Source organism: Struthio camelus, chromosome Z, assembly GCF_040807025.1.
Source record: "Struthio camelus isolate bStrCam1 chromosome Z, bStrCam1.hap1, whole genome shotgun sequence".
In the NCBI taxonomy this organism is placed as follows: domain Eukaryota; kingdom Metazoa; phylum Chordata; class Aves; order Struthioniformes; family Struthionidae; genus Struthio; species Struthio camelus.
In genome coordinates this window covers 59,839,458-59,865,228 of record NC_090982.1, presented here as the reverse complement: position 1 = coordinate 59,865,228, position 25,771 = coordinate 59,839,458, and the positions used below count along the sequence as shown (strand labels likewise).

The 25,771-nt window shown below is 37.3% G+C and overlaps 2 protein-coding genes across 7 annotated transcripts in view; one reads left to right on the top strand and one right to left on the bottom strand.

Moving 5' to 3' along the window:
• LOC138060910 (protein FAM151B-like) overlaps positions 1-16,232 on the top strand; it is a 20,059-nt gene extending 3,827 nt beyond the window's left edge. Inside the window, exons 4-7 of one of the 3 annotated variants that reach the window (XM_068929109.1) lie at positions 2,424-2,641; positions 4,395-4,530; positions 6,699-6,781; positions 16,167-16,232. In XM_068929109.1, the coding sequence (XP_068785210.1) occupies positions 2,424-2,641; positions 4,395-4,530; positions 6,699-6,781; positions 16,167-16,195 (466 nt within the window). In that variant the 3' untranslated portion in view covers positions 16,196-16,232. Of the gene's footprint in view, positions 1-2,423; positions 2,642-4,394; positions 4,531-6,698; positions 7,938-7,998; positions 10,841-16,166 lie in introns of those variants that run through there. The other 2 variants (XM_068929110.1, XM_068929108.1) reach the window with 2 other exon arrangements.
• LOC138060876 (ankyrin repeat domain-containing protein 34B-like) lies at positions 15,534-25,771 on the bottom strand. 4 transcript variants are annotated; one of them, XM_068929105.1, is made up of 3 exons: positions 25,544-25,688; positions 20,387-20,490; positions 15,534-19,779 (listed from the first exon to the last, which is right to left on the bottom strand). In XM_068929105.1, the coding sequence occupies exon 3, from the start codon at positions 19,731-19,733 to the stop codon at positions 18,177-18,179; it is 1,557 nt and encodes a 518-aa protein (XP_068785206.1). In that variant the 5' UTR covers positions 19,734-19,779; positions 20,387-20,490; positions 25,544-25,688; the 3' UTR covers positions 15,534-18,176. The 4 variants fall into 4 exon arrangements, 3 of the variants coding, with proteins under 3 accessions (XP_068785206.1, XP_068785205.1, XP_068785208.1); XM_068929104.1 differs by having other exon boundaries at positions 18,177-19,779; positions 25,514-25,688; XM_068929107.1 differs by having other exon boundaries at positions 18,177-19,779; positions 25,556-25,678.

Here is a 25,771-nt window from a genome sequence, read left to right as displayed (position 1 = left end):
ATGAAAATGTCGGGGCCTTCCAGGAAGGCTTCTGGTGAAAAGCAAAACCCTGTTCCAGGACTGCTGAAGTTCATATTAATTTAGAAACAGCAGCCCATACCAGCATGAATTTTTATTTTCCCAGAACTTTTTGTTTTTTAAAGAAAGAATTTCTCTTTCCTGATCAGCTCCAATATTAACAAACATTTTGGGCTGTGTCTATTTAAGAAGTAAGTGTAATCCTTTGAATATCTGATCTCAGGCCATATCATTGTCATGTGGTGTTAGATTTTTTCAATATGGATTCTAATATAGAAAGGAAGTTTATTACTTTTTGTATGCTGAAGTATATGTATGTTGAAGAAGATTCATTTTTTTGGCCTGAATTTTTAATTTTAGTTTTGTTGGTTCAGCTGGAATTATAGCCATGCTGTTTCATAAGCGTTAATGGAAAATACACCTGAAAATCCCATGCGATTGCTTTGAAAAGTTTGAAATGGGGTTTAAAATGAGCTGTGATTTTCAGATATACACGTCTGCAATTCCTAACTTTAGCTTTGCCTGCATATGCATGTACAATGTCTGGCTTTGGAACATTTGGAGAATCCGCTCCCATGTTAAAAAGAGCTTGCTCAAGGCCTCAGTGTGCTACAGAAACAGAACAATTGATGGAGTTGTAAAAGTTGATTTGTGCCTTTTGTCCTGCATAATATGATTACAATTTCACATAAAAGTTTTGTGAAAACACAAGAAATGTGGACAGATTAAATCCTTTTATTATTATGAAATCTGTAGATGTCTACCTGGATGGGGAAGGGAAAGGAGAAGAGAAGTGTATTTTCTTAAAAATTATTTTTTAATTTCATTTTAATTATTGTTTAAAGTCATTTAAAAACAACTATCTCTTATTTTTCCACAAGGAGTTTCCAGCCAAGTGCATGACTTAGAAAAGCTTTTAAAATGATATTACATTGTATGAGTCTAATCATATAAAAGCATTTAAAAATTACAAGCACACAGTGCAAATATATTCAGATGAGTAACACAGGATTTGATGTTCTTTTGGATAATATTTATTTGAATACCATTGCTGAAATATTAAAGATTATTCTGGCAGTGCTTAGAAAGAAATATTTTGTTTTCTTGTCACCTTGACTAACCATGTAATCACATTTCCTGTTGCCTGGCTTTACATACAAAAATGAATATATTCTGTAAAAGGACTTCAGAGTCTCATTTTAAAAATGCCAGAATCATTTTAATATGGAGTGGGCAGTCCAAACTAATTTTCCAAGTGCTGTGCAGTAAGAACACTGCTATAGTCTGGGGTTTTTTTTGTTTGTTTCAGGAGAAGCTACTTGGGGCTTTTTTCTCTTCACCTTATCAGATACTTTGTAGTAAAAAAGGAAAGCAAGGCGTTCCACTGGCTTTGACTTTCTCAGCTGCGTATTAATTCAGGGAAAATTTGAGCTGTTCTGGCCTCAGACAACGTGGAAAATACTTACGCCGTTAATGTTAGCTCAAGCTATTATTTTTACCCTTTGGATAGTATATAAACTTCAGGAGCATATGTAAATAGAAGAAACATATTTAAATTAATGGTAGCATCTGTGGCTTTGGGGGTTCTTCCGTTCGGTGGTTTAATCTAAACTCTAACAGTAGTCAGAGCCTGTTGTGGCTTCCTTTATTAGACTCTGTCCCAAGCTTTCTATGTAAAAAAACTCCAACTCTTAAAGGGTCACAAATGAGAAGAGCTATGAGATATAATTCTCTGTAAATGAAGTGTATTCAGCAGTTAGAGCTCTGTGTTGCGGTATCTCGACAGCATTTTCCAAATATGAAAAGTCCTTCTACAGGCCCTTCCAAGTATAATGTATCCAGCAGTCAAGTAGTTCGTCTAATTTTTGTCCATTGCATCTCGTGGTTGGTAGCAACCAGTTTAAGCATATCTGAAACCCAAGCTATTCCAAAGGTCTGTAGTGGTAACGCTCAGGCTTGCGTGTAGTCTCTTCTTGCGTGTGTTCTCTTGGACGCAGCTCCTGATAACAGCGCCAGCGCTTCGGTGCCCGGCGTGCTTGTGCACCAGTCAGAGGGACGGTCCAATGAACGTCACCGTTCTGAACAGAAAGGGTCAAAAAAAAAGGGAAGAAGCTTAGCTGTGCCCCAGATAGGCTACACTGAAGTAATTTATGAGGAGAGTTACCCCAGTACTCTCTATTGCGATGGAGCAGCTCATATTGGGCAGCAGGGAAAGGTGAGGCTTATGCCTTACTTTACCCCAGCAATTACAGTCAGCCTATGCTAGAAGGGGTCCTCAGCATGTGCTGAAATGCTCTCTGGCTTACTGAGACAGTTTCTTTAGCATATTCATCTGTATACATACTATACATTTTCTGTTCTTAATTTGAGAAGTGCCTCTTATCAACTGTGTGTTACTGATACAGTCTAGAAGCCGTACGGCCTTCTTTGGAGCTTCTGGAACGTGTGAAGCTGCACTTGAGACAACCTGTTTGGATCAATGCAGATGTTCTACCAGGACCTAATGGAAGTAATGCTGTAGTGGATGCAAAAGGATTCCTTGACACTGTCACTTCATTTTTCCCAAATGTAACCTTATCACTGGGATGGACAACTGGCTGGCACCCTGAAAAACACAATAAAGGTAAAGATGGAAACTGTAACACTTGTGCTGTGTAGCCAATTTTGTTCAAATTGCTTTCAAAATTGATTCAAAATAAATTGCCTGTATTTTGTCAGTTGGAAAATAATAGTGATTATAAAAAGAATTATTTTATTGGTGGATGTTTGATGACGTGTGTTATATAGCAGTTAATACAGTGCTTAATTGAAATGCAACAGAACTGTATACAGATCTGATATTTTTGTTGTTTAACTCGTTCTCACATATTGAGGAATTTATTGGGCCAAATTGCTTAAGCCCTGTTTCAGGTAGGGCTACTTCCTGAATTACAGCAGGTTTGGTTTGTTAATTGGAATTCTGGCACATTTCCTGAAGAAAAATAGCGTATTAGCTGGTAATTTAAAACCTATCAAAGTGCTTTTGCATTAGATGACTAAAATTAAATTATACATCAATACTTTTTAACATTGTGTTTCTGCTGAAAATTTTTCCCCCAAAATTCCAATTAATTGATCTGTTAGTAATTTTTTAAAAGTCAGTTTTGAAAATCTAATTGCAGTTTCTTACTGTTAATCCTTAACTAGAATTTAGATCCTGAACATGGGATCACTATTTTAGAATCTCTTTCACGGACTCCCTCTCATAATTCTCATGGCTGCTGTATTTGGGGTTTAGGGAGCCCAGCACGCATGCGTTTGTGTGCGTTAGCATAGTCTCCATTGAAATCATCTGTGACTGCAGAAACAAAATCCATTCCAAAACCTTCCCAAATTGATAACTGGTCATTAGCAAGATTTAGGATTGCATTAATCATGATTTTGTTATATGGCATGCAGTAATTTTACTGAACTAGATAATACTTTTTCCAAAGTATTTTGAGTGCAGTAAAAAGTTGCTAGACATATGTATTGGAAATACTCTGCCACGTAATCATTTTAATAGCGTTGGTAATTTTATTTTGATGCTAAATTTCAGCTTATGGTGATGCTAGTTAAGGCTGTTTTGTAAGATGCAAGAAAAACAGCTCATTTGACGGATTATAACTACAAGTTGCTGTTTGCCCAAACAAAACCTTTTTTAAGCTTTGGTACTGTTAAGTCTATTCAATCACTATGTTGCATATGATTAATCCAGAAAAAAGGATTAACCGTCATTACTGAAGTTAGGATTTTCATAGCCAGTAGAAACAGGAGAGCCATTAAATGTAATTTCAACTAGTTTTAGTACTTGTAAAAGTCTTAAAAGCTGGCACTCATAAAGTTTTTTACATTGCTTACTTTAGCATTTTTTTAGTAGAAAAAATTTTACTTGCTTCATTTTTGTATTACTTTGTTTTTTATTGCATTCATTCTGAAATCCTTTCTTTTTTTTCCAAAGTGTTTCTGCTTTTACAGGTCCACTATCAAGTTAAAACTAGTCTATACTGAAGTCGAGTCTTTTTTTAGAGTGCAAGCAAAGCTATAATTCCCTGGACGTTTAAAAAAAATCGAATTCTATAGCTGTATTAAAAATAATGTTTTAGTTACTGGACATAAAGATTTTCCAAATAAGTTTCCTTTTCCTGGTTAGTATTGCTTTTTTTCCCTGGAACAATGACATGTTTTGTTTATAATCATTTGGCAATTTCACTTTTAGAGTTATCTGATTTTTCGCAATATTCACATTTGCTTATGTTTGGTCTTAAAACGTAACTGTTCTACAAATCATTGTGTCTTGTTTTGATAGAAGTTGTATCTGCAAAGAATTCTTTTTAATCAAATGGTCTTTATTGTAGGCTATGACTGGATGATGGTGAAAGAAATGGCTCAGATATGCAGTGCACTTTCTCAGCCTGTAACTTTCCCTGTAAGAGCAGCATTAGTACGACAGTCGGTATCTGAGCTGTGCTGGTTATTACAGCAGTCAGACAGGTAAGTTTGAGGGGGGTTATTTTTAGCAGTTTTATTATAAAGGCACATATTTGTTAATATGAAATATAGCACATTTATGTGTACATACTCATCCCAATTACATTGAAAATATTTTTACTTTTTAGTTTATTTCTTGATTTCCTTAGCTCCTTTCGCTGTTAAATTGTTTTGTGTGCAGAAGTGGGGACTGTTCATTTCTGCAAATGTTAAAATTCCAAAAGGCTATTTAAAATGGCTTCATAGGTATTGAACAGTGTATAGGTTTGTAATCCAGTTCCTTTACAAACATTTCGTAGGACTAATATAGTCAAATAGACCGAGTAGTTTGTTGCATTTTGGAATCAATTCAACTTAAATACTTAAATTTTTATATACTTAGTGTTTATATTTCATGTAATAATGCGTCTTGAAAAACATCAAAGATGTGATTTTTGAATAGGAAGTTAATGAGTTTGCTAGGAAGCTAATGAATTTTGCTTAGGTACTTGAATACATTCTGTGGTTTCCAAACTGACCCTAGTTTCTATTTTAAAACTGTTTTTACAAGCCCATAATAATTTCATAGGACAATTGTGTTTAAATATATAACGGAATGACAATAAAACCTTCACACATCTGGTCATTTACTCATCTTTTTTTATCTAGTCTCGTTATCTAAACTTTAATAAAGTTGTTTTCAAGCACCAGTCAAGGTGCCCAGTCAAAGCCCAAGACAGAAACTTCAAGACAGTCACTTGTCAGAAGCATAAGTAATTAGAGACAATACGAAGAGTAGAAAAATAAAATGCTATTGTTCTCAGGTACAGTGGAGAACTGAGAGAGAAATTATGTTTAAACATTTTAAACTTTGGAAAAATCATTTCAAAATATTATTCTGTTAAGAATAGATTTTGTTAATTGTGCCCTTCTCAAACATTTCCTCATTAGATACCAGCATTAGCCTCACTGACATATTAAGATTTACTCTTGTTCTTAGCATGAAAATCCCAATTATGTAGCTGCAAGATTAGAAGACAGAAATTACTGAGCCGGTTTTGCTGACATATATATGACATGCTGATTTACCTGGGTTTTAAATTAATACAATTTGGAGAAAACAAAGCCTTAAAAATCAAGTTTTTATAATGCAGACATTGGGGATAGTATTGTTTTTAAACTTCAAATGATGATTTGAAGTATTTTAGCGTTTTGAGAAAGTTACATTAAAACTTGTGCAATTAATGAGAAAAGCGTAGGTGAGATATTAGGGAAGATACATTCAGTTCATCAGATAGCATCACTACACGTCACATGTGACAAACGTAAAATATGAGACAGTGATAATATCACATATAACTAAGGTTGTCTAATGTGGTCTGTTATAATGCTCTGCTTGTAATTATTTATTATGTTGCTAAACTTTAAATGCACAGTCTGAAATGTCTTGGCTGGATGTCTGCCTAGGATTTTTTTCCTTGCTAGGTTTGGCAGAACAGTTCACATAAGAACCAGGCTAGGGATGAGTGGTGCTCAGGGGTGGAGGCTGTCCATCTCAAAACATTTGCAGTCCTGCTTGGGAAATTCTAGCATGTTTAGGAAAAAAACTTAAAATGGGACTGGAGCAAAATTGTGTGGCTTACCTCTATAATGAGAAGAAAAATCACCCAAATGTGGCCAAGGAATAGAGCTCTGCCAATTTTAGTTTGCGTATGTCAAATAGGTGTTTATGTAGAGGCTAGCAGTCTTATTGTTAAACTAGTCTGTCTGTACTGAGCATTGTGTATGCAAACTAGAATGCGTTTGAACATGTCCATTTTTGGAGTAGTGTGTTGATCCAGCAATTGCTTTTCCCAGTAACGTGAAGTCACTGTGGTAACGAGACATACTCTGTACTGCTAGGGCTCTCCCTTGTAGCACCAAGACTGAGTGGAGGAAGGCTGCCTGAGGGAATGTAGAGGGCTGAGGAGAACGGGGACTTATAAAAGTCTAATTCTGGTAGCTCATAAATTTTGGTTGCGTAACTTTGAAATGTAAAGGAAATGAAGTTTGGTATGTAATTACATTCCAAAATTAAGACACTATCCTGACTGTTTTTAGAAACTTATTAGTGCCATGTCTTCCTGTCTTATATGCTTTAAAATAAGATAATAGCATATCAGTTTAAATTCTTTTTTCTTTTTTTTATATAGGTACAGCCTCACTGTTTGGACAGGAAAGCAAGATGAGTATTCTGTAGAAGATTTGCTTTATACACGAGAGAACTTTGATAAAAGTAGGGTATATTATGATATCTTAGAACCGCAAAACTCAGAATTCAAAAAAGCCTTAGGAATAGAATATTAAATGGGAAGCCAGCAAACTCTGACCTTATAATACTTAACCTCTTTAATGTGAAGGTTTCTTGTTCAGAGAAATGGATTTTTTTGCATTGTATAGAACATATCCATTGATCATGACTTTTTTTTTTTTAAATACACTTTATTTAAAGGCTTCTCAAATAGAAATATAATGCCTTCTTTAAAAGGTCAGAATTGTTGTTTGCTCATCATATGCACGTTCCCTCTCCTTCATCCAGTAGCATGTAGTAGAGACTACCCGTGTTTCGTAAATGTTCTCGCACTTGTTCCCTACAAGTATATAAAGGGGAGGGTGCCCCAAATGATACCTGTGAGCCAAGGTAATTTGCTACCAACTACTTTTTTGTAAGCCAGAATCTCTGGGACACTAGACCTCTACCAAAGATTTTATTTTCACCCTTTGCACAGGAGGACGGACAGGGAAAGGAGACTGTAGTAAGTACAGAACAATGAAGGGGTTGCTGAAGGGGTTATTTTGTAGCTCATCTTGATGCACTGCATTTTTACTGCTGTCGTAATTGATGAAGTTCTGACCCTTTATCAAGAGAAGATAGTGTTTGCTAGGTGTTTTTAGTGGGATCCAGGATGATACACACTGAGGGGAGAAAGAATGGTTATGTATTCTGAATTAGAACTAAATTAGTTCTTTGCACTATGATCATTGTGCATTTCACGCCAGGGCTTCCCTCTGTGCTTTCTGAGCCGTCAGCAATATAGTCTTTGGATTGTTAGGAGACTGAGGTGGAGTTGGAGCTGCACTGCAGGAGGCGCTGGGCGTGCAGAACCCCCAAAATCAGGAGAATACTCCTGATAATTGTGCGTTTCTGTGGCTGTACGGTTATTTTCTGTGTTTTCCTGGATTGTACATGTTTTTAACTCTCGTAATACTGTTGGGAAAACTTTTGAAAAGCTGACTTTCTTTGAGGAAAACTAAACTCATTGCAACCCTGTTTATCATCTGCGAGAAGAGGCCTGCCCATTTTCTTTTAAGCGTTTTTGCCTCTATTGCTTCTCCATCTCTTAACTTGTATCCTGACATTGAAATCTCTGCAGATTAAAACATAAGCTACGTCTTTTGCCTAACATTGTGAATTTTTTTTTTCACAATAACAATAGAGATTTTTATTTCTAGATGAAAGCTGATTCTGTGAAGAGGCATTCCTCAGGCACCTTCTTGCCCTCCTCTTTCCACTCTTCTCACATCTTAGGAAAATACCTAGATCTTCAGTTTACCTAAATTCTAATTATACCTGCACAGATCAAATCTGTGTTCTTTTAATGTGCATTATATGCCAAATATAGCTTGTAATAATCTGTTACATTTTTTGATTCTCAGTAAATAGTTTCAGCACTTTGTTGATTATTCTGATGAATTAAATCTTAAGTGTTGACTATACAGACTGAATTCAAATTCTGAATGATGACATTCTTCATTTCCTTTCTCTTCTGTAAGGCTTACCAATTTTATCCAGCTTCTTTCATAAAACTGTCACATGCAAAATAGCAAAGGGCTGAGGGGATGGGAAGGGAGAGATAAACTGTTCCAAAGCAAAATCTTCTAGGATTTTCAGTATTTTAAATATCTAATATTTGGACTGTAAATGCTTTGCAACAGGAATTTTATCTTTGATGTTTTGCACAATCCTGGGCAGGCTGTGAGTACTAAAGAATTAATTACAACTTTTTTTGTTCTTACAACTTCTTCTTTTTAGTATTAATGTAACTCTATTAGAAAAGTTAAGTTATGTTCATTAATCCTAAATCTTGAAACACTGTGATTTCATGCAGTTATTAAAATTCAAGGTTCATGGTTGTTACCTACATCACCTTTACCGGGTTTACCAAATAATTGTTCACCTTTGTTGAGGGATAGAGCTGTCATCATTTTTGTCACCTCTTCAGATGTAATATAGTTGGATAAAATTAGGAAGTATTTTTCTAGATAAGGAAGAAAGTATCTAATTGCACCTGGAACAGTTAAACAGAGTACCTCATTTAAAGTACCACAATCATTATGAATGGCAGTAACACTCAAAAGGTCAAGTTTGGCAGCGTAATTCTTTTTAATGAATTGGGAGAAGCGATGTATTTCTTACTTCAATGTGGCAACATGATTTAGCTTGGAAACCTCCCTATTCTCTGAAGTATCTGTTTCTATTAGCTCCACGTGCACACCTTGCTAGGCCATGGGAAAAAGATAAGTATTTTCTAACCTATCATAACTATGTAAAGTACTTTAAATGCTTTAAATAGGAGACTACTTTCTAACCCAGGTCACTTAGACTAAACCAGGTGCAGAAACTATTGCATGAACAGATGTGCTAGCAGATCTGATCATGCAGTATTCTTTTCTGGATCATGACCTTTTCACTTAAATCCTCTTCAGGGAGAACAGGACATATGACTGACTGCAGCCCGCTTAAGTCCAAGTTACAAACATTGCTCTGAATCTATAGCATACCATATACTGGTAGGAAATAGTATGAAAAGCTCAGCTTTTTATTCTCTGGAATGTACTATGGAACAAGAAGCACTTAGGAGACAGGAGCCAGCTTTTGGAACCGAAAGCAACATAGCTGCCATAATTAATTAGGCAGTTGTGTAAATAACAGAATTTGCTTTTGAGGAACATAACAGAAATAGTTTGAGGAGATATCGCTGTAGCTCTATTCATTTATTGAAAGCAAGGTGTCACTAAATAGCATTGAGTTCTTGCATTATGCTTTCTGAACACTCAACTAGTTCTAGGCTTAGTCTATATTTCTTTTTAAGATATTGCTGACCATTCAGAAACAGCAACTCTCTAGGCATAGATTTAATTTTAATAGATATGAAGACAAGAGTATCTGCTTGTCCTTTTGTTACACAATTTATATATGGTTTATGGACTGGAATGGACTCCTCAATTAGGTTGTGCTCCTTGCTGTTGCAGGCCCTTACATATATTGACTTAATGGATTTCATCTTAAAGTTTGTTAGGCCTTTTTGCTTCTACACTGGCAGGCTTTTTTACTATTTAGAAACCTTTTCCTCACTTCGCAATTCTCATCTGAAGGATTAGGAATTGTTAAAACTGATTATACTATTAAGTAGGAAACACTGTCAGCAATTACCAAAAGTATTTTCAAGGAGTTTCAAAGTATTTGCAGGCACCATGGAGAAAACATCATGGACTAGTACATACGGATATGAATAAATAGGGGTAGTCAGATAAAATTAAAAGGAGACAATGATCTGGATTACCAAAAAAATTAATAAGGTAACAAGACATGTACAACTGGGTTAGACAAAATGCTAGCAATAAATTCTGTGCAGCGTTCTTGCAGTGACAGAAGGGTTTGACTTTGTGGCGAGTTTGATTATTCTGCATGGATTATCCTGTGTATCTGAATTTCTGTATGTATCTTTTTTTTACCCATGTGAAAGCAAGTAATTATATTAAGTTTCCTGTGAAGTGGTTTGTTTTGTTGAGGATTTGGTCTTACTTGTTCATAGCTAAAGACATTTGAATTTGTTTCTCTGTTTTCATGCAAGCCTGGATATAAATGCTTTCCTTGTAAAATCGGATGTGTTAACTTGGGGGCTGGCAATGAAATAATAAAGGTGAGATGAAAGCTGGTTATTTATTCTGTTGGAAACAAGTATCTATGACAGTCCTGTGTTGGTCTAGCCGTTGCTGTCTTTTTTATCTTGTGTCCTTATACTTGATGATTTGTGTAGGAGTTGTAAGTTCTACCTCCTCTTTGTGGCATCATTTTCTTTAACAGTGTTGTTTCATGTCTGGTGATACTTTCAGCCAGACTTTGAGATTTGCTTGTCCTTGTTCTGTGGACAAATGTGCTTGACTGTAATGGAACTCGGTATCATTCACAGTGTTTAACAGTTGCATTCAAACTCCAGAAGGATGTCTAGGAGAGTTAACAGATTAATAAAACATTTCTGGTTTACTGCAAGTGTAATTCGATCTTTGTGTTTTTACGTGAATTTGATGGAACTTACTCAGTAGATAATACAACAAGTTGCAGAAGGAAGTTGACCTCATTAGTGCCCCCAAAGACACTTTTAAGAAAAATAAGTTCTCCCCATCTTCATCTCCAGCATTTATCTGAAGAATTTTCCCATTTTGGTCTTCTCTGAGTGTAAAAAGCAGTCTTTTTCTTCAAGCTAAATTAAAACCTTTTGTATTTTATTTATCATCTGTGATCATCTGTGTGATCAGACCCTTTGCTAATGTTATTACAGATATATTTCTGCACTTAACTTTCCATTAAACCCTATTTGGTGTTATCAAGCCCAAGCACCATACAGCTTTCACTTGTGATTTTCTCCATGTTTGGAGACTAAGGAATTTGATTCTAGCATATGGTGCATGTTATCTTTTTCATAGCAGTAGTGATTGTGCACCGTCCCAGGAAGCTATATTTGAACCTTTCAGTTCCCCTTGTGCAGAATCAGATTCACATAAACCTTCACTTCTGCAGCCTGCCTTCAGGAATTTCTGTCATTAGTGATTGAAAAGACACAGATGATGAATTAGGCAGATAGTTTTATAACACATTTAATAACTTAGTGACAAAATGGCCTGGTCCTTTCTTTAAGCAGAATTATAGAAATTACTGTATTATAGAATTCAAAATGTTTGGGCTGGTTTTTGTTTTGTTTTTGAAAGAAAGAATAGGCTCTGGGAAGAGCCTGTGAGAGTAATATGAATTGCATCCTACAGCATATCTGATATTTAGGGGAGGACTTCCTTACATTTCCGTGTTCTATACAAATTTCTTTCAATGTATTTAAAATTGCTTCAATTTTTGGAGAGTTTTTCTTTTCAGAAGGGTCAGTAGAGCTATTAATATTACAAAAAGACAAGTGTTTGGACCCTTTTTTTAAAATAAACATTTTTTTAAGCTCCACGTTAATTAGAAGATTTTTCTACCATAATGCAAAATGTTTTTAGTAAGTATTGAAATTTTAATTTAAAAGCTGTTGTTATTTTTTATTTGTTTTGAAGTCCATTGACTTTTCTTCCACACTTCAGTTTGTTCATTTTTTGTTGCAGGAATATCTTGCTTATGCAATATAATTCCCTGATCCTTAAGCATATCTTCTATGTATTAACGCGTTACATTTAGCAAGAGTTTTACGTACAAATCTTCAACTGGCCTATAACCAAAAGCAAGGGCTGCCACATAAAATCCACGCCAGGGGCTTTTATCAGTCTTTAGATTGCTGCTTCCCTCCTAGGGCTTTAACAGATGACTTTTGGCATATGACTGTAAGTGAGGTAAGATGGGACTCCCTTCTTCTCGCTGCTATTATTTCTGAGTTGTCTTTTTACTGTAGACTACTGTAATTACTGCATTATTGTAATACCTTTTTAGTAGCACCGTTGATACTCACTTCACACTGCAGTTACTCCATTTCAGGAACCAGAATTGCGCTAGGGTACAAGGTCCGTGTGTTCCCTCTTGCCAGCTCCACTGCAGGAGCGGTAACTTCTGGCAGAATGGTGCAATAGGCAGCTGGGAATAGCAACAACTTAGGCTGCCATCGCAGACCTTCTTCATTAAAACCCATGATAAAAAATTATTTGTATTGTACTTCAGTAAAATGCAAAGTACTGTACTCCATCATCTTCTGAAGTCTGAACATCTGAATGTTGGGGTCAATGATTTGTTTTTTAATATCCTTATATTCCGGCTTTGTTGCCTTTAATTTTTCAGAAATTTTTCATTTTTCCATGATTTAATGACATGTTTCACCTGCTACATAGAAGATACTACTGTAGAGGATTAATATGGATGCAAAATTAGTTTTATTTTTAATTCTTCTGTAATGCTTGTAGTTCGATTATTACAAACCTCATCTTTGTTGAGTTTTAAGACATATTTACAAGGAATTTGTTAATTTAAAGGATTTGTACAAAGTAACTGAACTAGGCCCTTAATCAAAGTCCTTAGGTTCTGTTGCTGGTTCTGTACAAAGAGGTGTGCTTATGTTTTAATTGCATTTTTAAATGCATGAAATGATAAGCCAAGGACATTCCTAAGAGATCTCTGCTTTTTTTAAACCAGCTGTAAACATCAGCTGCCAAGGAGACACCTGTGTCAGATAATGGGTATCCTCCTCTGAAGAATGGGAATTTTGCAGAATATTCATGTTTTAAAATAAGGCTAACTTGTGTAAAAGAGTACAAGACTTATTGTCTTTTCAAAAGGTTTATTAGCTGGATATTTTATCTGAGTAATTAGTCATAAAAATTGGCATTTTATCCTTTTCATCCTGCAAAGAAAACCTCAGTTTTCTTAAGATGTGTCCATCTCAAAACTGATGTCTCTGAAGGTTTTGGAGAGCTTGTTAAACTTTAAGAAGTGCTTGCTTGGGAAGTATTACGCAAAAGGCACTCTTCCTTCTAACTCTTCCCTTTAACTTGAAGGTTACAAAAACTTGTCCCCCTCATGCTTACGGTGTGTATGTTTTTGTAGGATGGTTATTTGTGACTAAGATTAACCTTTCTATAAGAAGCCATGCTTTTGTTTCATGAACGGAATAGTGAACTGATGGAGTAATGGTTTACTAATGTAAGAATCCCCTTGCACATAAATACCTGGCTTTGATTGGAAAAATAATCAGCTGTACTGCTTAACAGATGCAGAAAGATGAAGGTCTCATCAAGGATTGATGAGAAAAAAAGACATTCATTTAATGACTGTTTTAGTTTAATAGTTTTCTTGTGTAGCTGCATCAATTTATGGTAATACTCTTTTTGCAAGTGCTACATTCTTTTTCATAACTGTAAGAAGAAAAAATAACCCCTTCAAATGCCTCTCTCTTTTGCCTTATAGCATAAGCAAACAAAAAAGTGCAGGGAAGGATATTTTGCAAACTATACTTGGAACACTATGTATCCTTAAACACTGCTTCTTTACAACATTTTTATGCAGTGACTATCTATCATACTTCTTAAACCAAAATATCAAATATAGTAGTTGAGTGCATATTTTAGATGGTTTTGTGAGGCTTACCACTATTTGTCTAACAGAATAATTTTATTTTATGGTTTCCCGACATTTTGCAGAGAAAATAAACGCCGAAGATAAAATATTTTCACCTTTTAAAACTCTTAGATGATCTGCAAAAATCTATCACAGAGATTCAAAATAAAAAATCTCTTACGTAAGTGGTGCATATTTTACTGAAAGCTGTAACTTACCTTCACAAGCAGGCTTACTCATAGAAATGCCATGTCCATTTTAAATAATTAAAGCTAGGACTGTGTAAGGATTCATGACATTAATCTTTGGTAAGTGGATGAGTTTCGCTAATTTTTCACTATAAAATTTGGCTTCTAATTCTCACAGCAATTCCTGTAGCATTTCCAGGTTTATCAGCATCTGTCTTGATGTACGGATTGCAGAGCTAGCCTCAGGGAGTGCCTAACTCCTCCCCTGCTATCTGGTTTACCTCTGTTCATCTCCTTAGACATATAGTAGACATTTCAGGTAGTGTCACTCCTCAGCTCTTTGACTCCTTATTCACCATAGCTCCCTAAGTAATTTTTTTGCAAGAGATACTGCTTCCTAGGATAAATCTATTATCCAGTATAAGTATCTGGCTTTCTTCTAAAATACATGATTGTGTATGGGCATATCAAAATATATCAAATGTGTTTCCTTGTACCCAGGCCACCAAGTAAGCCATGTAAGTTATTTTTAAACCAAGTATTGCTATTGAAACAAGCACTTGCACTCAGTTACATGAATCAGTTTCAAAACTGGTATAGTCGGCATCACTGACTTTGGCAAAGTTGTTACTGGATAAGTTCTGACTCCAGGCAGCATTTCCAGTGTTTCAAACACATGTGTATGTTTGATTTTGATCGTATTAGTGTTCCAAATGATATGAATAGGACTAATTCACATCCTTAAAGTTAAGCATATGCAGAAGTGTGTGCTGGATCAGACTCTAATTTAGCTCCGTTGTAGTCACTGAAGCACTGGTGCTTTACTCCTTTGCGAGGTCTCGCCTACAGTGACTGAGACTGTGTTTGAGAGCTATAGTGTTGTCATCATGCAGTTAATAAAAACAGCAGCATATTTTAAATACTGTTCTAATTTGAATGATAATTGAGATCATAGCTGACCTCTTGGACAGCAACCTCCCTGGAAAACTTTATTAAAGTTCTCACAGTTTTAACAGGAATATATGAATTAACACAGAGACCTAGGCCAGATTGTTCTCTCAAGATGGGAAACCATGGCTCTTAAAAGGAAAACTAGCAAGGAAGAAATTTCAGCTTGTGATGTTTTCTTTATCAAGATATATAAAGAACATCTGAGGGACCTTTTTGTTGTTTTTAAACCTTCAAGCTTTTGGGGAGATTTAACACTAGATTCAGGTCGTCTTGCTTCCCATTTTTTGCTTTAAAAAACCCTTATGAATAATTGGAGGGCAAGTAGGATTAAGACTTCAAAGATAAAAACGTATCTCCCAGAACCAAATTAACATAGTGGTTTACCTGAAGAGTATCACTCACTCAAAGGGGTTTGTACTAGTTTAGCTATGTTGGATTAAATCTAATTAACTATTCCAATTTTCCTGTATAGAGACGGCCTGAGAAATACTTGCAAGTGGGTACCTTTGGTAGTGACTCAGCATCTCCTAAGTGAATAAGGGGAAAAAATGAACCTTTATTTAAGCAACATAACAACAGCCAGAGAACAAAACTGAATTGTTTTTCCTCTAAAGGTCACTTGTTACATGATGTAATGATAAACATTAATGTTAATTTTTCACATTACTTCTTTATCAAAATTAAATACAAAGTACTTCCAACACTGCAGAGGAATTGTACTTCTCAAGTGAGACATTTGCCATTTCCCCCAGGGATCAGAGCTTTTTGTAAATAATTACTGTTTCTATTGAGAGAGCAGTAATCTCATAAATGTTATTGTAAAACCAAGGCAGTTTTGTACCTTCAGCAAATAAACCTGTCAGAATATCTAGTCCTTAGTTGATACTGTCTAAACAAGAATTCATATTCCTTAAAGATGTATTTTTAACTTCTGATATTTAACTTCATTATGAGATGGACAGAATAGAAAATTGCAGTTTACATTTATAATATCATGAAAATATTTGAAAAGTATATTGTTTCTATGTAGGGTTTATATGGAATAACTTGTATTTAGTTAATAATTTAATATTGCCTTCTGTTGTTTCACATAATTTCTCTGCCGCAAAAAATTTGCCTGTAATTGTTCTGCCTGATATATGTGGATGCTAATCCAACATCTACTGAAGTAAGATGCAGTCCTTCATCTGGGACCTGACTGGAACCAAACGTTCTGTGAGCCTCACCATCCTTCCACTGGTAGGTAATAGCTGTTAAAATGTACATAACTCTATTTTCAGAACTTTCTCATTTTTGGATACGTAACTGTGCAAATGTACCTTTTTAACATGACAAACACGTCTTTGTTTTTGGGCATGTGCACAGACTAGGGTTTGTCAGCCCATCCATAAGTGACCAAGAATCTTTCAATGGAATAATAGTCTGTCTCTAATTTAAAAACAAACAAACAAACAAAACAATTCACAAGTACCACCAATATTTTTGTGAATAGGAATTGGTGACTCTGGCTGGGTGAGAAGCTACACAAGCATTACAATCATTTTTTGAGTGAATCAAATATGATAGCAAGCATAGTGCAGATCATTGTGGGCCTTTTCAGCTGTCATCAGAGCTCTGTATATCTCAGGTTCAGTAGAGCTGTGACTGGAGGAGACCAAAGGACATGATGACTTTCCTTGCGGGGAAAAATTGATTTTGACATTAGTGACAAAGACTTGCATCTTTGCTTATTCTAGCTACCTTTGAGAGCTTGGACAAAAAAGTCAATGGCAATATAATTTGCCTTCAAGCAGTCATGTCACCGCAGATTAGGAAGACCTACACAGTACGCAGCAAAATTAGCTTCAAGATTCAAATTTGTAGTTTCAGGCCAGCACTTGATACAGAACTGTCTGTTGCAAAGGGATGTAAATCATGCTGCTTTATTTTCCAGATGACTAATGTTCTCTTCTTCAAAATATGTATATTATGGACATTTTTGTATTTTTACATCAAAAGGTAGTTACAGAAACTGTATGTTTATCATCTATTTGAAATTATCTTATAGGAAGGGCAAAACTAAATAACATCACAGGTATATGTTAGGAAACTTGTCATCAGACTGAGTGAATTTTGACTGAAGCCGCAATAAGGCAGACAGTACCCACTGAGTATTTTCAGAAAAGAATACCTACTTTCAGTATACAGAAATTCACATTATACAGCCACCGCAGAAAGTAATGGACCCTAGTTTAGCTATAGCCTCTGCTCCCCGCACCCCCCACCCCCAGTGCCTTTTAAAGAAGCAAACGTCAGGAAGGGAATAGCTTGAGAATCCAAAGTTGGTTGAAGTGCATAGCCGACATCGAGAGCAGGGTTTGGTCATTTTGTGTGAGATTAGACAGGACTTCTTGCTCAGCATGCTGCCTTCTTGACTCAGTGCCTGACCACTGTCAGGTGCTGTACAGTGAACTTTTGAGTTATCCAGGGTCCTGTGAATCACACTCTGATTTCCAGTGGGTAGCAAGGAGCCTAAAACAGGCTCCCGGTTTGCATCTGGAATTTCCTGGATATAGTTATGTATGTAATACTGAGCCTGGAACATGAACTTTATTTACTGCGTGTACTGCAGCTCATCTGTTTACATACAATAAAGCCACTGAAGCCCGAAGACAGTGCCTGTATTCGGTTCCCACTGCCCACCTTTTGCGTGCAGGCATTATCCTCATTGTATCTTGGATATCTGGACATCACACAGCTTGGCCAGAGCTACTGTCTCATGTCCAGCGTTCCAGTCAAATGTTTCAAGTTCCCAAATTCCACCTGTACAACATTTCTGGATGGAAAAATGAGTACGCTTTTCAGAAAAACTTGGATATAGGATAGTTCCAATGCAAAAGTGAGAACTGCAGTGGCTAAGACCCTTTGTGGATTCAGCCCATCATGGGTAAGATTTCAATGCTGAAGTTGAAGACATTATGAAAACAATATAATAAATATTCCTCAGTTTGCAGAAAGCAGCATCGTTAGCTGAACATATATTTTCATGTAGTATCTAAGCTATTTAACTCATGCCGAGTTAGAGAGCTAGTTAAGAGCCTTACATTACAGATCTCTCTTTTGTGATGTGTTTCATTGCAATCAGATAGAGTTGTGAATATGTACATATTGTAAAAATTTGGTTACCCTTTAATCTCCTGTTAAAAATTTACTAATTGCTTGATCTGCTCAGTTTGTAACGATTGCCTCCTTACCAGCATTTTCTGATTTTTGGTCTCCTTAGGGAAAGCAGGTGCTGTTGGTACTAAGTTTTTTTGTCCACAAGAAATCATCCCAGAAACCTTGTTTATGAAACTAACATCTGGAATATGGCGGTGAGGATTCACATTTAAGGGTGGAAGGAAACCTGGTCTGGTTTGAGCAATATGATCCAACAATAAGGCTCCTGAACCCCGTCTTTCTAGAAAAGCTTGATTTCTTCTGCTCAGAGGAACAGGTGGCATGTTCTCTACTAATTCCCTAGAACTTGATAACAAAGAGGGAGATGGGGAAAGAATCTTTTTCTTTCCTATCACTGACTTAATATCTTCTGCAGTTGCAGGACCCGGACTAGTAGTTAACTGAGAATCAGAGCTGTAGTGATTTGCTCCTAAATTTCTTTTCTGGATAATACTTCTCAGGGTTGAAATGAAGTTGATTTGTCCCAAATCCGAATCTTCACCCACAGAAGTCCCACTGGGGTTCTGTTTCCCTTCAGCATAAAGAGTCTGAGAATTTATTTCATCATATGATAATTTCCTTGATCCAGTTTGATTGAAAGTTTTCCATAAGTGAGCAGTATCTTTTATGTCAATACTTTGGTGTCTGGTGATAAATCTCTTTGATAGGGCAAGGCCATTGATTTTAAAAGAGAGTTCTTCTTCTGGGGTTATATCCTGAAGTTGTTCTTGTAAAGAGGCAACTTTGTTCTGGGGAAACACTGAAGGACAGCTCTTTAACCAAGGTTCAGACTGTAGCCGCTGTGCTTGTGCCAGCTTGGATCCTACATTTGTTAAATGGGATTTCCTAGTAGGTGAAACTGGTTCACATGAGTTGTCTGTGCTTCTTGGATGATCCAGCTCTTTAAAGCTGAAAAGTGCTTTTTTGGTTTCATTTGAACTTGAGAGTGGGGATGGAGATGTTTTCAGTTCTATTTCTGATGGGGAAGTGCAAGCACTTGGGGAACAGCATTCCTCAGAGTCAGCAGGAGGGACATTTAAGTACTGTTTAGTTGTCTGCTTTCCAGATGGAGACTTGTCTGTGGTGATGATGATTACTTCTTTTCCTCTTGCTCTGCAGGCATTAAGAAGAACTTTCAGGGTCTCTTTGTCTTCAGAGTTTATTGCGTACACAAGTGCAGAGCAGTTAGAGTGATCTTGTAGGCTTGGGTCAGCTCCGCTTTTCAGTAGCAGAGAAATCACTTCAGGGCCTGCTTTTTCTAAGCAAGCATGCATCAAGGCTGTCTTTCCAGATTTGTCCTGTATGTTTGGATCTGCCTTGTTTTCCAGTAGATATTTAACCATTTTTGCCTTGCTGACACTCTGGGAGTCCACATGTTTTGTCCTACAAGCAATCATTAACGGGGTTTCACCTCTGTCATTGCTTTCATTAATGTAGGCTCCACCCTCTAGTAACAGTCTGGTGAGACGAAGGCGGCTTTGATAGACAGCTCTTATGAGAGAATTCCCATCCGTTGGCAACTCCACAGTTTCAGTCATTGCACTTGTCTCTCACTTAGACCTTCCTAGCTGCTGAAAAGAACACCTGGCCAATGAAACAAACAAACAAAAGATATTTCTCCTGTACATTCCCCAGTACTTTGTGAAGGGTATGCAGATGCGGCAGGGGGAAGCCGTTCGCACCTCCCAGACCTCAAGAAATGCATTAAAGATTTAAAATAATACTTGAATATAATTATATTCTTATTATAACATTTACAGGTGCTTAAAGCATAGCAGTTTTCTTTCTTTTGACTGCTTAGGCCTTCCATCGTACTCTGCCAAATCGGCACTCTGAACGTTGTAATGGCTTTATACTGACTGCACCCAAGTGGCGCCACTGCAGTTGCGCTACTCATGATTTGTATCAGGTGAACAGAATGAATACTGCAGTATTTTTTTTCATTGATGTTAGATACTGTGACACATTCACTCATTCTCTTTCATAAAATGAGAAGGCAAAACATCTAGGAATTAATGAGGAAAAAACAAATTCCTGGGCATAATAAATAAGAAAAGGAAATGTGGTAAAATACTTCTTATATAAGAAGTTAACTGTTAAAATAGTGGGGCAATACATATTAATGCCCGATATAAAAGTAGTAATATTTGTGGAAGTATACTACCTTCCTTATGCTGCTTTGAAAACCTACCAGTCAGACTGAAACAGCATAAATGAAGCGATACACAGCCTATCCCACTCATCGTAGAGATCGGGGGCTGAGAAGAGTCCGGTACCTGGACACATATATCAGCTCTAAAAGAAAAGAAACGTTTGATAGGATCAAAGGAAAAATAAGGTTTCACATGAAAAATCCAGAGCTTAATGTGGTATAAAATAATGAAAGGTCTTGCATGAATGTACCCATGCATAGATGCTATTAATAAAGTTACTTTTATTTCTGATTTAAAAAGTACTGATTAAAAATCAGTATTTAACAGCTGTCAGAGCAGTAATTCCAATACAAGATTAGCCATGAGTATGAAAAGTGCAAGTCTGCTGTATGTTCCTAGGGACATAAAAACGTGGAATTAGTTTAACTGCAATTGAAATGAACAAGAGACTAATTTTTATTTACCACTGCAAACATTAGTAATGTTCTGGTACATAACTGAATAGTAATAGTTTCATTCTTTTTGTCTTTGATATTGGAGTTTTACTTTGAATTCCAGAATCAGAGGATGATGTCACTGTAGTTTGTTCCAAAAGTCCAACAAACAAAAAAGTCAGTCAAAATACACATGTGAAATTTTTATCACAGGGTTTTTTCCCCTCAGTTTATTTCATTCCATAACAGAACGCTCTGCAGCTACAAGTGCTTTGCTTTTATTAAGCAGTGACATTCAGAAATTTATCAGACACAAGGAGAACAGTTAGTTAGAAGGCTTCATACTTGTATTAATAAAACATTGAATGTTGATTCAATATACATTAATAATAAAACATTGGATAAAACGTTGAATAAAATGTTGATTCCGTATAGGCATTATTTGGTGACATGGTGTAACAATGGTCATAGGTAGCATGTGTTTGGATAAGATACCTTGCAGTATTTGGAATAGCAAGAAAAAACAAGAAACAAACCCATGAGACAAACGGTTTCACCTTTGATGTCATTTATTTCTGGGCTCACAGCCCTCACAAAGACTGTTCATTACATATGTATGACTGAAGTGCTCTTCCAAGAAATTAAGGGGAATGAAAGAGGGCCAGAACTATTCTGTCTGTCCTGATGAGAATAAACATCCACTTGTGATCACAGGTAAGAGTGGGGACACCACTGTGGTACTATCATCTTCTTTTGTTCAGTTGATTTTCTTTATTCTGTCTCGATAAAACATTTTTAAAAAGTAATTGCACTCAAATTGCTTCAAGGATTCATTCTATTGTATTGAAAGTATATGATTCGGTATTTTCTATTGCAGCTTTCATTGATGTGCAAATCATTATTATGAAATGCATATTTTTGACAAGTAACATTCAAGATTATTATCAAGTCTTTTATAAAAAGTATCCAATTAAATAGTACAGTTAGGTCTTCAGAAACAAATTGAACAAATACCTTTTGATAGCACATATGCTGGAATTTTGATTATATTCTCCCTTATTTTTGACACATCTGGAAGTCATAGCTGATTTTACGTCTCTTTCATCTTTATCTAAAACTCAGTTTTTAACTGCTTGCTCTATTTTACTGATGGTTTGTAGAACTTATACAAGCCTTTTCATCTGTAGAAATAACTTTTTTGGTTAAAAGCACATTAAATATTAAGTAGGTACAGAAATAGAAGAACGTTGCTCAAAGTCACAGAGCAGGTACATGCTAGAAGTAGGAATGAGGCTGTTTTCCTGGTGTCTGATCTTATGCCTCTCTCTGCTTAAATTTATGATCTCTCTCGAGTTCATCTGGCTATTCACATGACTAAGGATAGAAGAAGGCTAGTCTCAGCCAGCAGTTCGTGTTAGGCTGTCTGGAGTAGATTTTGGGTTTGGGAGACCCAGTTCTGCCATAAACTTCCTGCAAGGTCATTTAAGGCCCCTTTTCTAAATACATTGTAATACCTTAATGAAACTGAGATCAGTGAAAGTTAGAATTAAGGATCTAAGCCTTGTTACATAAGATTGCTGTGGGAAAAAAAAAAAAGCAAAAAGGCTGAGGTGCTTACACAGTTTTGATGGGTATGACAAATGCCTAAATACAGAGAGTATGTAGAACATAGTATTGGAAGGGAAATCCTTTATCAGTAACTGCTTTTCCCCCACTGTTGAAGGTAGGTATCTACCTATATACATACACAGTCCCAGCTATAAACTAGGCAAGGTTCATCTTTAAACATTTCTGCCTTCATAGAGGAGAAGAGGGGACTACAGGACAGGCAGCATGCGTTTCCAGGATGCTGTATGAGCTTGGGCTGCAGAAAGCCCGTGATGCTGTTGTATAGGCAAGTCAGCAGTTTCAGTGTGCCTGAGCCCCCCAGGGGTTTGTAGGTACTACTAAATTCATTTCAGAAGCCCTCTCTGCTAGGCCAAATTGATGATCTTATCCACAAGTCAGGACTGTCAGATCTGTAAGGTAGGCTGGCTCATCCCTGAATGAAGGAGCATAGGCACAAGGGCTGCCAAGATCCAGGCACATTATTTCTAGGTTGATCTACGCTTTGCACCGCAAAGGAAGTGGAAGGGAAGGGTGGCAGGGAAAGTGGAGCAGGAAATGTAAACCTTGATCCAGGGAAATAAAAATGCCCAAGTACTTTAGAATCAGCTTCAACCTTATGAAAAAAAAAAAAAAAAAAGGTAAAACAGATGTAATTGGACAAATATAATGTAGAATACATTCCGGAAAGCTGGATGAAGATAACTATGATTTGATATAGAGAATCTGTTTGACAAAGATGTGCTTAGGGTTATGTTGTCCTAAAATTGCCACTGCAGGAACAAAGGGTGGTGGGACTTCCATGAGATCCCCACTGACACAGGCTCAACCGGAATATACATTCCCCAGCTGGGCTGGATACACCCTGCACCAAAAAAAAAATACTCTTAACTGTTTTTTTTTTTTTTTTTTTTGAAGTGAAAGACCACAGTTCAAGAAGATTCTCCAAAATACTAATTTATTTGATTATTCATCATGGATTGATGCTAAACAGATTAGGATTATAAAATATTCCTAAACCTAATTAACTGCAATGTTAGGAACAACTACTTGTGTTTGTGAAATGTCAGGGGTGACACAGCTGCTTTTCAGCTGTGGAAGTATACTTGTATATACAGACTGCTGTGTGACCTAGTTAATGATAACCAACCACAAATGGGTCTTTCAGATTATCCACAAATTTCTGGTGTTCTTGCACTAATATTATTCCAGGAATGCTATTGCTTTCTAGCATTTTGTATTCAGAAAATAAAATTGTTCTGGAAACCGATCTGTGATGAAGTAGCACAAAGCACCTTGTAATATGAAAAACAACTGATTTTTGGAGCCAATGACAAGTTTGTTTCCAAGGAGGAGACAGACAGACACTATTTGTGTATTTGTGCCGGATCCTATCCTGAGGTCAGGCTGGCAAACGTAAGACAGTGATAACCCAGGGTCCTATTCTGATACAGGGTTTACTGCCATCATAGCGGGAAAAGCCACTAAAACTGAAGTTTTACCACTTTTTCTGCAACCCTTGCTTGCTAATTTGTAAACAGTACTTAATTACTAAGAGAAACTCTTAAAATGTTTCATTATGTGTAACAGTGAAAATCAGCACAAAATTGAGGGGGAAAAAAGCTCATTGCTCTTACCACGTATAAACAAACACATACACAAACAACATTTTCGGAGCGCTATGAATCAATGTTCCTGCAAGGCACTTGTCTTTTCACAGTTCAAGACAAGTTTTCTGCCCTCTGTGCCTCAGCACTCTACAAAATATGCAAACAAGCTCTTTCACAGTAATGTTTAGGGAGTCCAGAATCATTCCACTAAAATTAAGTCACCAATTCTCATCTCTCTGAAAAAGAGATACTTAACACAGTTAAAGAACATAAACCTTCACATATTTTTGCGATTTTCAAGACCGCTTTAACCCTGTAAATTCCCATGGTCAGTATAACAAGAACTCCAATTTCCTAATTTTGTTTAAAAACTTGCCATTGTATCACAGCCAAAACTCTTCTTTTTTCAAGGAGCTGCCAGAGTCAGGTCCTGTTTCAGAATCCTAGCCTGTAACATGCAACTTTTCATAGCGATGCCTCTGTCTCTTCAGCCTTGCTGGTTTCCAAGGTTAATTGCAGGATGGTCAGGATTTTCTGTATGCTTCTAATCAGTCTTGTTTACAGTGTCCTGTGTGCTTTTGAAGAAAACTTGGAGACGTCCAACCAGCTTATTCGGTAACTTTTCCTGTCACAGTATTTAACATCTCCCCCAGTATTCTCTCTCATCTGGAGGGGTTTTCTATAAAAACAGTTACCATCAGAGAGTGGTCGAAGCATGGTGGGGAGTACCGAGAGAGAAAAGTTTAAACTGGGGGGGGGGGGGTCTGCGCTCAGATGACTGTTGTGGCTCGCGCTCATCTCACAGCATCCTGCCTACACAGTAACCTAGTGTAACACTCTGATGTTTTTGCTGAGGGAGATTTGGGGAAACGGGGACAAGAGATTTCTCTACAGAGGTCTACAGAGAATACACCTGAAAAATACAAATGGAGGCTAGAACAATAAGCATGTTAAAAGCTCTACTATTAAAAATTCATTGAGAGGGAAAGTGACCAGTATTTGCTCAGCGTCTTGGAAGAGCCTAACTTTCCAAGAAAAACATCCCACGTACAGGCTGAATTCCATCCTCTTTAATCCCAGTAACCTTTAGACACCGACAGCTGCGAGCGCAGCTAACAAGGCAAGGCAGAACACGTCCGGTCTGAACCCCTGCCTCGGCGTTTTGGCCGCACTTTCTGTAAATATGCTATCCTTCCTATTCTGAAATAAAACATAAATGCGACACAGCCTCGAACCACACGGAATACCAAGCACAGGTCTCATCTGCGATTGCGAGAAAGGAGTTTTTACTTGTTACTACCTCAGCTTCTCCTCCTGCTGCGTTACCTCCTACTAGGAGAGGAGCGATGCACCTGCAGCTTCTCCACGAGGACTAACGCAGCCCGCTCTCCTCCGCAGCAGCTTGCCCAGGGGCACGACCTGCTGCTACCCTGAACAGCGTTCCCAGGCTTCGTTACTTGAGCCAACAAAACCCCAGACAAAGAGGTGGAAGTTCAGCCCGCTTCCATAAACTGACCTGCTCCCGCTACAGGCTGTCGGCACGTACCGGCACGCTCACCTCGCCAGCGGCGCGGAGCCGCGCGCTTCCCAGCCCCGCCGGGGCTTATCAGCGCCGTCGCAGGGTTTACGGGCAAACCGCAGGCAGCGCGGAGCGCCGCGCCGCGCCGCGAGGGCAGCGGCCGCCCACGGGCACGCAGCCGAGGGCGCGGCACGACAGCCGGCTCCGCTGGCGGCGGCGGCAGGGCGCGGACCGTTACCCTCCCCGGTGGGCGGC

Excerpts from the sequence above, each read along its gene's own strand:
- LOC138060876 (XM_068929105.1), bottom strand. The coding sequence starts at position 19,733 with ATGACTGAAACTGTGGAGTTGCCAACGGATGGGAATTCTCTCATAAGA.